The sequence below is a fragment of the Panthera onca genome, chromosome F2 (assembly GCF_046562875.1).
Source record: "Panthera onca isolate mPanOnc1 chromosome F2, mPanOnc1 haplotype 2, whole genome shotgun sequence".
Classification (NCBI taxonomy): domain Eukaryota; kingdom Metazoa; phylum Chordata; class Mammalia; order Carnivora; family Felidae; genus Panthera; species Panthera onca.
The window spans coordinates 59986047-59999995 of record NC_138356.1 but is presented as its reverse complement, the minus strand read 5'-3'; the positions used below and the strand labels follow the sequence as shown (position 1 = coordinate 59999995).

Below are 13949 nucleotides of genomic sequence, written 5' to 3'. Positions count from 1 at the left end.
GCTAGTTTGTAAGTTTAAACTCCTTTGCACAAAAGTAAAGAATGCAGATTCACACAGAAGAGAGGGGCTTTATTTAATTTTAGGATTTATACTAGTTAACTCTTATTTACTTACCTACTATGGGTGTTATTTACTTAATATTCCTGAGAACCATATGAAGAGCCACTATTATTTTCATTTCGCAAATGAAGACATCGGGGCAAATTTAGTAAATTATCTAACGTTACACATAGAGTAAAATACAGAGCCAAGATTGAAACTCATGCATTCAGATTCTAGAGTCTGTATACTCTTACGTGGACTAATTGCTTCTCCAATAAGTATTTTGTTTTAAAATATTTTAAAGTATTTTGTTGCATGGTGCTCTAGGAAGTTGTATTTCTTCTATTGTGTGTTGGTACTTTCTCCTTCCTGTTGCTCTAGAATTAATTGTCTTTATTTCTTGAAATAACATTACCATAGTTCTTTAGAATTTTTTTACTTTGGAATTTTTTTAATACTTTTTGTACTTTGTTTTGTATAAAACACCAGGTTTGGTAGACGTAGCTGTGGCAATTTATAGTCTTAATTTTTAGGAAGGGATCCCTTCACAGATTTCAAGCAGAGACCCCACCACATGAAGGAAACCATAAACTTACTGATGTAATGGGTGGCTAACTCATTAGAACTGTCTAGAAATGAAGGTTGATCAGAGCTTGCGAACGTGCGTCCTGAAGTTTGTTTTTCATGACTTAGTAGATTATGTGGTATATCTTCAGTAGAGTATTTCCTGGGTATGTTTTGACCTTTAACCATTCTGATACATCCATTTTTCTTTGTATGATTGAGCCTGGTAAACGTAACAATTTTTTGGTAAAATTTTATCAAGTTTATCTGAATTTTATCAAGTATTGGTCATACTTGAATATAGTTTTGGTAGGAAAGTTCTTTACTTAAACTTTCCATAGGTTCCCAGTCCTAGATTTTGAGTCTTGTCTTTTGTCCTTTGTGATCTTAATCCTGCTATAGGGTTCTTCTGGCCTTGATCTCAGGGGCAAGATTCTTCCTCCTGGTCACAGACATCTTCTCCTTAAGGGTTAGGCTTCTTTCACTTGAGAAAATTAATTTTAATATTGTATTTTTAATGGTCAGTTCATCATGGAATTATTTACCTTTGTTGTAGTTCCTTTTATTTTATTTTTACTACTTAAACAATGAATAAAAATAGTAGAAAAGATAGAAAACAATCTTCTGTAAAAATTGGAAATTAAATATCCATATTTATTCAACAAATGTAAGTTTTCAATAAGAAGATCATTTTGTATTGCATTAAGTACTCTCAACAAATACTGGGTGACATTTCGTTACATGTTATAATACCTCTGAATTTTGCTTCCATAAAATATGAACATTCTTTTGGATTTTCATCCATCAGACAGGCCTCATAAGGGAATGAGAAACTGTTAAGGTCCCAAAGTGACTTAAACATACATTTAACCATGCTACTTCTGTGTTTATAACCTTGCAATTGCTTCCTTTAGCCTCTGAAGATATCTGCCTCCTTACCATGGTCTTCAGATCTCTAGATGACCCCTCCAGCTTGTTGAGTGACATACTTTCTGTTACTTATTCCTCTAAAGCAGCAGTGGCCTCATTTCAGTATTTTGTACTTGCTAGGATGTGCTTCTGTCCTTCCTCTTCCTGCAACAAGAATGGCTCCTTTTCATCCTTTGGTTTTCTCTTCCAGACTACCCTATGCAGCCCATCAATCCCATTACCATCCTATCGCTTTCATTCTTAGAACGTATTATTCTTTATATGTATTTATAGTCTAAGGGGAAGGCCATCCTTCCTGGCTAGACTCTAAACACCAAGTAAACAAAGACTATGTGTCTTCTATACACCAGTGTGTACCCAGTGCCTGGCAAAGTACTTTGTGATGATTATCTATAGGTCTTATAGACAAGTACATGTTTTTCAGTAGCTTTAAGTAATAGCTCTCAAAACTTACTTTGCTAGTTTAAGTTGTCAATACATGATATCAGTGAAGTAGCAAGTGTCTCTCATGGGGTTTAAAAAGCCACACAAAGTTTTTATGGTTAAAAAAGTGTGCCTTATCCAAGTCATTTGTGTACCTTTCCAGTATGCCTTTTTGGGTACAGGGCCTCTGTTCTTTGTTAATCACACAGTTGTCTTAATATGACAGTGTTCCATCTTTAGTTGCAGAGGATGCTATGAAATTCAACAATAAGTTCTTTTGTTTTATGCCCTTTAGAAAGAAAACACACACACAAACGCACATTTACACATTCTCCTTTAATGAATATACCCATACAGCATCTATCATGCTGCATGGCATCTAGAAGACACTCAATGTGTTGAACGTTCCTAAGTTCTTACAGATACATAGAATTTGTTTTAAAAAATCTAGAGCTTCTAATACATCTTATTTAGTAGATTATGTAGCTCAGTCATCCATATTTCATTGTCTAAATTGATTTAAATTTTATGAAAGAAAAGAACATTGTAATCAGGTAGAATGTAATACACATAAAAGCTGTATAAAGCACTTAACATTAGAGATGCATATATAGATGTACTTATATGAAAACACATCAGTTTAGTTTAAATAAATAGAAAGTGAAAAGTCCATTGATGAAATCAGTGTAAAAATATATAAGTATCTGTTAAAAATGTAGAATTGATAATTATCCAACTACAGTAAAATGACAAAGCAAGTCCTTCAATAATAAAACAAACCAACCAGTTTTCAATGTGAATTGGCTAGAGCGTGTACACACCAGTGTGTACCTGTGTGTATACCTATAATTGTTAACATAACAAAAGGGAATGTCACATTCTTTATATAGAATCAAAAAAGCCAGTGAGGGGCACCTAAGTGGCTCAGTTGGTTAAGCGTCCTACTTTTTTTTTTTAATGTTTATTTATTTTTAGAGAGAGAGAGAGAGCACACAGGAGGGGCTGAGAGAGAGAGAGAGAGAGAGAGAGAGACATAGAATCTGAAATAGGCTCCAGGCTCCGAGTTGTCAGCATAGAGCCTGATGTGGGGCTTGAACCCATGAACCATGAGATTATGACCTATGCCCATCACCTGAGCTGAAGTTGTATGCTTGACTAACTGGGCCACCTAGGCTCCCCAAGTGGCTGACTCTTGATTTCTGTTCCAGTCATCTCATGGTTTGTGAGATGGAACCCTGTGGGGCTAGGCGCTCTCCCTTTTTCTCTCTTTCTCAAAATAAATAAATACTAAACAACAACAACAAAAGACAGGGGTGGCTTGGTGGCTCAGTTGGTTGAGCGTCTGACTTTAGCTCAGGTCATGATCTCGAGGTTCCTGAGTTTGAGCCCCATCAGGCTCACTGCTGTCAGCATGGAGCCGGCTTTGGATCCTCTGGCTCCCTCTCTCTCTACCCTTCCCCCACCTGCGCGCGCGCGCTCTCTCTCTCTCTCTCTCTCTCTGTCTCAAAAATAAATAAAACATTTAAAAAATTAAAGTAAATAAAAATAAAAAAAAACAAAGACAAAAATACCAGTGAATTACATTCCAATTTCTGGGTGTTGGGACTGGTGAATTTTGCTCTGCTCATTACATTACATGAGATAAAATTCAGGTGCTTAAAGACTGTTTTTCTTAAAAGCCCTTCCGAATGCTAGATTTCTAACGACTATTTTCTTCTCCAGGAGAGCACACAGCTGCTACAAATGCCGTCAGTGCAGTTTTACAGCTGCTGATACTCAGTCACTACTGGAGCACTTCAACACTGTTCATTGCCAGGAACAGGACATCACTACAGCCAACGGCGAAGAGGACGGTCATGCCGTATCCGCCATTAAGGAGGAGCCCAAAATTGACCTCAAGGTCTACAGTCTGCTCAATCCAGACTCTAAAATGGGAGAGCCAGTTTCTGAGAGTGTGGTGAAGAGGGAGAAGGTGGAAGACAAGGACGGGCTGAAGGAGAAAGTTTGGACCGAGAGTTCAAGCGATGACCTTCGAAACATGACTTGGAGAGGGGCAGACATCCTGCGAGGCAGCCCCTCATATACTCAGGCAAGCCTGGGGCTTCTGACGCCTGTGTCCGGCACCCAAGAGCAGACCAAGACTCTAAGGGATAGCCCCAATGTCGAAGCTGCCCATCTGGCACGACCTATATATGGCCTGGCTGTGGAGACCAAGGGATTCCTGCAGGGGGTGCCAGCTGGCGGAGAGAAGTCCGGGCCCCTCACCCAGCAGTATCCTGCATCGGGAGAAAACAAGTCCAAGGATGAATCCCAGTCCCTGTTACGGGTAGGAAGGTTTCATTTTTAAATAATGCACATATCTTGAAGGAAAACCGGGAGAACACACATTCTCTACATTTAGTATCATTTAGTCTTTCCGGCTAAAACTAAATGATGTGTCTCAGTCTGGGGATTTATACCTACAAGGCCGAAGTGGAGGAAAGGAGCTCATGTGTGTTTATGTGTACAATTCACACACTTGATACAGTGGTGGGCAGGCATTTGTTTGTCGTTGCTCTTAGCTCAGATTGAATGTTGGCTAATCATTCCTGGTGATTATGCAAAACAGTGAGGCCGCATTTGGAGAAGGGAGGTTCGGAATCCCAGAAGATTGCACATCTGTTACGTTAAAATAAGTAAATGACTTTTAAATTTTAAGGTGGCATGACACTGTATGTGGTTAACAAGGAAATTAGCGGAGATTTAAATCACTGGGAATGCAAAGCCCAGGGTGAGATGCTAATACAGAAATGTTTTTTAAAACTGACAGTATAATTATGTACAAATGACAATGCTTGTTGTTGTTTGGTTACCAAAAAGGGGGAGGGGGGTTGAGATAGACCTAAGTGTGAATGGTGTGTGAAGAGCATCCAAAAAAAAGAAACATGCATTGTTATATGATCAGGCTTTTTTAGGAAGAAAGGCACAGTCCCATGCAGAAACACAAAACCTCTGAGAAGGATAAGATCCTTCCTTGATCTCTCTCTTCATGCTATGTAGCTGTGTCAAGAAATATTTTACATTTTGAAAATTCATGGGTACTTAGTAAGTGATGCTTCTGGCCTAAGGCACCACCACTTTGACATTTCACCTTGACGCTGAGCAAGGTTAAAGCCTTCTACATGATTTTGGAGCCTTGTCCGTGCCTGGAAGGTAGGATCAGAAACCAGCTAACCTTCCCCAAAGAGTCAGTTAGGAAATAAGAGTTCAGCCAGCCCAATGCTTTGACCTGCAGGTCAGAGACCACTGAGGTCTCTCTGGATGGATTCTGCAGAGAAAACGTTCTCTTTCGAGGGTCTGCTTGACCACTGTGCTCTCATTTCCTGCAGATTCTCCAGCCTATCTGTGCTTCTCAAGTTTCTCTAGTGGAGTGGAGAAATGCGCCTTAGAGGTGTACAGTTAATTGTAAAAACCATTCCCTTTCCTGGCTGCACTCATGCCCCGGAGCCAAGAGAAGGGCTTGAATGGAGAAGAGCCTGTGCCCCTTGTACACGGAGAAACAAAGGATTCTTCCTGTAAGGAAGGAGCAAGTTTATTATAAGTAACTTTAAAAAGAAGAGAAACAGTGCCTGTGCCCTTCAAGAGGCCATTCAATTCAGGGAGCTCCTTTCCGATAAATATATATGGTGGAGCTGCAATTGTAAATGTGCATGATTTTCTTAGCGTGCCGGGACTCTTCTGGTCTCGAGTGGTGTTTGGTTTCTGGTTATAAGGCAGGAATGATAGGTCTTACGTTTTTAAATTTCATACTGCATCCGGAGAGTGTGTTGTAATGGGTGCCTGACATCCATATCGCTAGACCTCCCCAACCCTTTTTTTTTCCCTTTTTAAAATGGTTTTCATCTGGGACATCTTCATTGGATACCAGATTGGTTGACTCTTTTAGATTATTTCTGGAATATTCCTTTTCTGCCACCATTTGTATGCACGAAGAATTTAGAATGATCAGTAATTTTTTATGGGGTTAAGTCTAAAACCTGAGCATAAGAGCAGTCTATTTTTTGAGCAGACTGGGTATGATAATACTTTTTGTAAAGTTGTTTTTCTCAATTCCTCCACTTCCTTAATTCCCTGACTTCAAGTTTCTGTTGCATCATCGCAACTGCCTCTTTAGTTCCTCCACGTTAGCTGCTGAGGTACAAAATCTTTGGTGAGACGTTGCTTCACCATGTTCTACAGATAATCAAATTCCTAACCGCAGGATTTATGATTTTTGAAGGCAATCATCTATTACATTTATATACATATATATATATATATATTTATATATATATATGTATATATATGTATACACACACACACACGCGCACACACACACACACACACACACACACAAAGACTTGGATCATTCTTCCTTGACTTTAGTAAAATTTGACTCTTTAAAATTTATATTTTCATTGTCTTTGGATATTGCTTTTGGAAATCACCAGTTTTATTGGATATTTGGAATAGGAAGGGTAGCTAATTTAATTTGTGAAGTATTTAGTGTATTAAGTGAATTACAACTTTTTAATATACACATATCTGGGCTGATTGGCTTTTTAAGATGTCTAAAAGAGTTAAGAAGCAGAGCCCATTCTGGTTGTGAATTTGACAAGAATTCTACCTTGGGGGTAGAAATTGCTATTGCCGAGTTATTATAGCAAATACATGCTTCTCAATTCATTTGTCTGCTATCAGAAAGGAGAAACCCAGCAGAGTATTGCCATCATTAAAACAATGCGCTTTAATTTTGTAATTGTAGAGGTCTAGTTATTAGTGAAGGTGTCCTGTAAAAATTTATAAATACACCATACAAATATGCAAATAGTTTACATGTTTTGAATGAAAATACAGTTGTCTGTGGAAATGCATACCTGCAGAATGTAGTATTCATATTTGCGTATAAATAGAATGGAACTTGGAATTATCTTGCTATCTGGCATGTTTATTTAGAAGTAGTAAGCAACTTGAAAAACAGAAAATAGGTTTTAAAAGGTTTTTTTTTGTTTAATAGTGTATACAATATAGCCTTAATAAAGTAAGTATATTTATAAATACATTATACATATAGTTTCTAATGTTAAAAGTAAAAACTTGACTAGCAACTTTGATGACTATATAGATTGATAACAAGAGTTAAATATGATAAGTTTGTGCAGCAGAGAATGTTAATTTAAAATAGTTCAGGGGCCCCTGGGTGGCTCAGTCAGTTAAGTGGCTGACTCTTGATTTCAGCTCAGGTCATGATCTCATGGTTCATGGGTTCAAGCCCTGCTTCGGACTCTGTACTTTAAGTGCCCTTTCAGTGCAGAGCCCACTTGTGATTCTGTCTCTCTCTCTCTCTCTCTCTCTGTCTCTCTCTCTTTCTCTCTCTCTTTCTCTCTGCCCCTTCCATGCACTCTCTCAAAATAAATAAACTTAAAAAAAATAGTTCCAACCCTATGCTGGTGAATAGTGGAAACATTTTTAAAGAGCAGGCTGAATGAATTTAGGGCAATTCACAAAGCTTGTAGTTATAATGTTGCTTTCAGGATATTGGTCTTTCTGATACATGTTTTTAACTGGTTTCGTTATGAAATGTTGCTGTATTCAAAGTGAGGAAGGAGATATAAGAATCACAGAGAACTAAAATTTCAAAATATTCTCTCATTAATTTTCTTCATTTTTTTCCTTTTTGTTTTGTTTTATGTAGGTTAGGTAAGCATTTGGCTTTTAGTTTTGTGTTCGATAGCAGGTCATTTACATATATTTTGATTTGGTGAATATCTTTTATTTTTCCCTGTTACCAGTATGGAATTGATATTGTTACAAAACATTTTAAATTGTATATGTGGTCTGTGTGGACCATTGTGCTTTGAGGATGGCAGGGGGCATGTTAACATAGCCTTATCTTCTAAATTGCTTTATGAAAATGAGTTTTTTGTTGTGTATTAAATACATAATATTCCTGTAAAATCGTTGTTTTTTTTTTTATGAGTAGGAAGAAACATGAAAGCCTTATACTCTTTGCTAGAAATAGTCCAAGTTTATATGAAGACTTTGTTACTCTTTTAAAACTTCTAGAAGGATCTTATAAACATGAATAAGTTCCTGAAAATGTTTTGAAAATGCAATGTTTTCATTTAAACTTAAAATTTGGTTCTGTGAAGAGGTTAACATATTTAACATTTTCTGTGCTAAAAGCAAAAGTTAATTGGTTTTAAATATTCAACTTGTTCCTTTCTCATTTTAAACTAAACAGTGTAGTGTACTCAGAACTCAATACAGGCATGTGCCTTTTTCTGGCCAATTTCTTCTATGATGTATATTTACACAAAGGTATTTATTTATTCATTTTGTAGACAGACTCATAGAAATGTAACTGTATTAGGCCTATGATTTCCTGAATAAGAAATACCAGATCTTATTCTTATAATTGACTTTTCAGATTGGATTTTATAACATAGCAAGTTACAGCTTGTAACTGATAACCATAGTAATAGGAACAAAACACCTGCCATTAAACTTCACAAAGATTTTGCCGATATCAAATGCATTTTTTTGTTTAATGGAATGCAGAAGGCTAACTTGAGTTTAGATGGTAAATCTGTAGGGAGAGTTCGTGGCAGATCAACATCCAGGTAAACGTCTGCAGTCAGATAGATACCTTATCGGCTCCTAAGTCTTCTGTAGGTTCAGACACCCTAGTTATCAGTCTGCTTTCTTCATGCGTCTGGGGGAAAATGATTCTAGATTCCAGTGTAAATTTATTTAGGGAAGTCTGTCCGTTTCAACGTGTACGTTTCGCACCACTTGGTTTTCGCAGAGACCTTGAGCCATGGGCTCTGGGAGATCTGTTCCAAGTTCTGGGAGTTGAGTTCCAAGCTGGGCGCTGACTGTCAAAGGCAGGGCCTCCCAGGATCTCCGTTCATCTCACTCTTGGGATTAGAATGGCTGCTGTCCTCACAGAAGTTCTGTGCAGCTTAGTTAATTAATGTTTGTCAAGCCATTTGAGATCCTCAGATGCAGGGTTCTAGATAAGTGCAAAGTAGTATGATTGTTTGTTCGTTTTGTAAATATGATACCAAGACAGCACAAAGTAGATGTTATTTCCCCTTTGCTTCAGTGGTGTTAAATTTATAGTTTAAAGATTGTTGATACTGGACAGTCTATTGAGATGCAAAAATGTTCTTTTGGGGACGGTCCATTGGCAGCCAAACAGACGTTCAAACAAGTGACAGCGTTGAATGCCTTTACAACCAGTGACAGAAGATCGCAGGAACTTTTTTAACTAAAGATGATTTCAAGGGAAAAGCCTGATACTGTTTTTTTTTTATTCATGTTTACTGAAAATAAAAGCAGTTTTTCAGATACATATAGGTAGCAGTGATGTGACATATGTACATATGATTTCTTCTAACTCCATTTGAACGTTTCCATATAGATCTCTGTAATACCAAAGAGAACAGACTGTACCAGGAAAAATGGGAAGTGTACATCTCCATAATCACTGGTTGTAAAATTGTTGCTTTTGGGCCACATTGATAAATTTTCTCTTTTGGTAATTTTTGATATTTTATTTGTTGATATTTGAATAAAATATTAAAAGCCATTTACTATATCTAGAGATTAATAATCCTTGTATATCTCTGTGCTTCTGCTCTGCATAGATGAATTTCTGTTGTTCACCGGTTAGAAAAGGGTATGATTGGGGTACCTGGGTGGCTCAGTTGGTTGAGTGTCCAGCTCTTGATTTTGGCTCAGGTCACGATCCCATTGGGCTCTGCCTGGAGCCTGCTTGGTATTCTCTCTCTCTCTCTCTCTCTCTCTCTCTCTCTCTGCCCCTCTCCTCCACTTACTCTCTCTCATTTTTGACAGATTAGATCACAACTAAGACCAATCTGATACATACGTGTCTGGTTTTATTGACTTGACCAATGGGATTTACTATTCCAGTTTCTTTTTATAAGTCAGTTCCATTGGTTCAGGTATTTTTGGGAGCACATTTTTTTTTTCTTTTTTGTAACATAGGCTTTTTGTGAAGTCTGGCAGAGTTCTGCTGGCCCAAGTTTGTAAAGCAGGGGAAGCAGATGTATCTTTTAGTGAATTGGGCTGTGAGTTTGTAGTCACTGTGAAATGGTATCCTTCAGCACAGTATCTGTTAATTATTTCCTGTATAACTATCTTTTGCTTGGTTTCCTTTTCTCACAGACTGCATGAGTCAGGAGATAACAGGGCCTCAAAAGGAACCCATTGTTGAATGTTCTTTCTTAGATGTTGGAAATGAAGAGCATACAGAAGGTGGCCCAAGTTTCAGGAGCAACAGATGGAGAATGATTCAAAAGTGTGTCAGCCATGAGCTACATAGCCTTGATGCAAATCTAGTATTTTTCTGGCAAAGTCCAATTTGATGGACGGATTGAACTAAGTGGTGATTACCTAAAATGACAGGAAAGTTTTTTTTGTTTTGGATTTTTGTGTATTATTTGCTCCCAACAAAAAAGTAAACATTGTTCCCATTGTCATATTCTTTACTCTCTTTTCTCTTTGACTCTCTTAGAGAACTTCCATTAAGTATTTACACAAAGGACATTGATTACTAGAATGGTCTACCAGTTAACTCAAGGAAGCTTGATACACAGAATACTGCCGCTGGGAAAGTTTGAAGAACTTGTTTCTTTCATTTCAGTGAAGCAACATTCTCATTTATAGATGTTTGTGATTAACTATGACAGAAATAAAATAGAACCATAAGATGACTTTATTTTGGAAAAAAATCCACAATACTTGGTCTTAGGCATATATTTTTTTGTTATTAATGATTAGGAGTAAAGCAAAGGAATCTTTTGTTTTTATAAATACAGGACTTTTGTGATGTGTTAAATTGAGTGGTTGGTATCATTACTAATGTCAGAATGATCAGATAGCTCTTGTGTATAATTTTGCATGTTAACATTCCTCTTTAAACAGATAGTTTCCTAATTTAGATTTAATGTGGGCATATTAATTATGAAAGCGGTGAACCATTTTATACCCTGGAAATTTACCTATTTGTAACATCATGATTAACCAGAAATAGCTAAGGATATATAGATGTATTTTTAATAGGCAAGATATACTTTATAATTTTACTAACATTTAAAAAAAGTCAAACCTTTATGAGAATTTGGATACCAGCAAAGGTTTTTAAAATAGATTTTTAACAAGCACAGTATTTTGTTTGAGGAAAATGGTAAGATCCATGACAGTATGGTGTATTGAATTGCATTTGCCTGTAGCATGACATGGTGTTTATATTTTGGCATTCAAGACTTACATTAAATCATGAAAAAAGTCTTGGTAGATAAATGTTCCATAAAATAATCTGTTCTCGGGGACTTGACTTTAGATGTTTCATTGGTGATGTAGTGGCTAGCACGAGAATACGTCCTAATGCCCAGTGTGAATTCTTGAGGAGGAAGACAAAACCTGGGGGAACTACTTTACAACAACACTTGTACATGAAAGCATTCAAAAATAAAGAATTTTATTAATGTAGATGGGTATTTATAGTTACGTGATTTCCATGTAATTTAGCATTTCATTTTCTAGGATTAAAAGCTTACTGCCTTTCCATTAGTTTTATTATTAGATTAACAACTTTTCATCCTCACCAAACCCTTTTGAGTTTGAAGCTATCATTATCCCTTTTATTTTGATGAGGAAACTGAGGCAGAGAGATTCATTAATTTGCCCGAAGTTGCACCACTTTCAATGGCAGAGATGCAATTTTGATGCTGGCAGTTTGACTGTAGTCCATGCTCTTAAGCATTGCATGGCCTCCTTTGATTCTCCATGGTCTGTTAATAAATGCTTGGATGACTTTCTGCAGTTTCAGAATGATTTGTTCCATCTAAGCAGACACTATATGTTTTGTGTGCAAAACAGAAAAATTGCTTTTTGGAATTACACAAGTGATACATGCTTTTCAAAAAAGAAGTATATCTCTATTACCACACAGAGCACTAAAGAAAATGGAAACCGCTCATAAGTTCCAACCTAAATACTTTTCTATTCATATATTGGCTTCTAACTTATTTTTATATGCATACAAACATATATTATTCAAGTATTTGGTCATTGTCTCACTCCTTTATAATCCTCTTTTTTTATTTAATATACTGTGGATATCTTTCCCAACAACAAATATAAACCACAGTATTTGGCTTACTGCCTCCATGTTTGCTATGAAATAGTCATATCATAATGTGCTCAAAAGATCCTCTCTTGATACACATTTAGGCAACTTCCAATTTTTACTTATAAAGAAACTTTGATGCATGTGCTTGTGTGTATTATTTTATTGTTTCATCATTTCCTTAGGATAGTTTCTTACAATTCCAGTTACTTAAATGAGAAAATACATGCCTGATGACAAATAGTGTTCAGTGTCCAAATCACCATCCTCTAAGTGTGTCATTTAAAAATATATAAAATGAATTCATTCATAGATAAGGTGTAGAGAGTAACATCCTAGAAATATTAAATGTAGGAGTAAATTTTAAATTGTAAACTGACTTATTTAATAATGAATGCAGGTAGTTAAGGAGAAGGCAAATAATCCTTAAGAGCTATTTCTTATCATAAATATGGTATATAACAAATGACCAATAGCCAGGGCTGTGGGATGATATGCTTACATATGCAGCATAGTTTATTTTGTAGAGAAATTTGTTTTCAGGCAGGACCCATTTTCTTAAGCAGACTTGAGTCATGCGTTTTAAGTGAAAGCAGTAGACTCAGGTAGGCCTGCCTTTTTCAGGGGAGAAATTTCTCTCTTTTTCTTTGTTTCATTCTGTTCTGGACAATGTTCTGCTGTGCTTCACAATTTCTCAACCCAGTTTTAAAGTTTTTACCTTCCTTGGTTGTTTAGTAGATACAGTGGGTAATGATGTGGGCTTCAAAGGAATATAGCAGAGAAGAAGTTAATATTTTTTCTTCAAAATATGGAATTTAATGATCTTCATTTCTATTTATTGCTGAAATATTTATATTGATCCCATTAGAAAGTATTTTCTTTATAGGCTTTTTTGAATGTCAGATATAACATTATTTCTTTATTGTATCTTAATAAAATATTAAAAGGACAGGAGCACAAGCATACTTTCTCAATTAGCATTGAGGTTGTGCTGATTATATGCCACAAATAAGTTTCAGGCTGTTCTTACCAATTAATGACATTAGGAAAACATATATGATGTCATTTATATATACAGTTTAAGTCAAGCTTATCTATGGGAATTTGAAAATGTACAAATACTACATTTGAGAGAGCTATTCACTTAAAAATAATTACTTGCTGTTTTTTAAAAAATTTTCTTTCCTAGTACGTTAAAAAATGAAAATACTTTTATAGACTTAAAACTTTGTAGAAGCCTATCTGTTTTGCAAAGTCTGGTACAATGGAAGCAATACTGCCCATATTTTAGGAGTTTTACCTTATTCTTAATGTCAAGAATTTATAACCTCAAACATGGTAATTCAAGAAAATCCATCTATTTATCCTGAGTTATATAACTTATTCAAAAGAAAGTTAGAGGTTTTTAAAATGTGGATTGTCTAGATAGGCGATCCTTGGTGTACAGATTATCCAGTTACTATGGCTATCAAAATTTTAGGCTATAATTTATGTGTGTGTATGTGTGTGTGTGTGTGTATATGTGTGTGTGTGTGTGTGTGTGTGTATATATATAATATGTTTATATATGTATTTATATTTTTATATATGTTTATATATATTATATAAATATATATTCTTAATATATATTTATATAATATATATATATAATATAGGACGGTTTGTAAGATCAAACTGAAATTTAGAGCTTGCCTCAATTACATATGTGATTTAAATAGTTCTGAATACTCCAAAATATATCTTAATTATTTTAGATATCCTTTAGTAGGATGTCTAGGCCATTGAGGTTACAGTTGGATTTGGAGGTGGGTGT

At 35.9% G+C, this 13949-nt stretch overlaps 1 protein-coding gene across 3 annotated transcripts in view; it reads left to right on the top strand.

Annotated features, from left to right (window-relative positions):
• Positions 1-13949, top strand: part of TRPS1 (transcriptional repressor GATA binding 1) — a 257738-nt gene that overhangs the window by 76891 nt on the left and 166898 nt on the right. For all 3 annotated transcript variants that reach the window (XM_060611181.3, XM_060611177.3, XM_060611180.3), the window contains one exon: positions 3682-4285. In XM_060611181.3, the coding sequence (XP_060467164.2) occupies positions 3682-4285 (604 nt within the window). The remainder of the gene's footprint in view (positions 1-3681; positions 4286-13949) is intronic.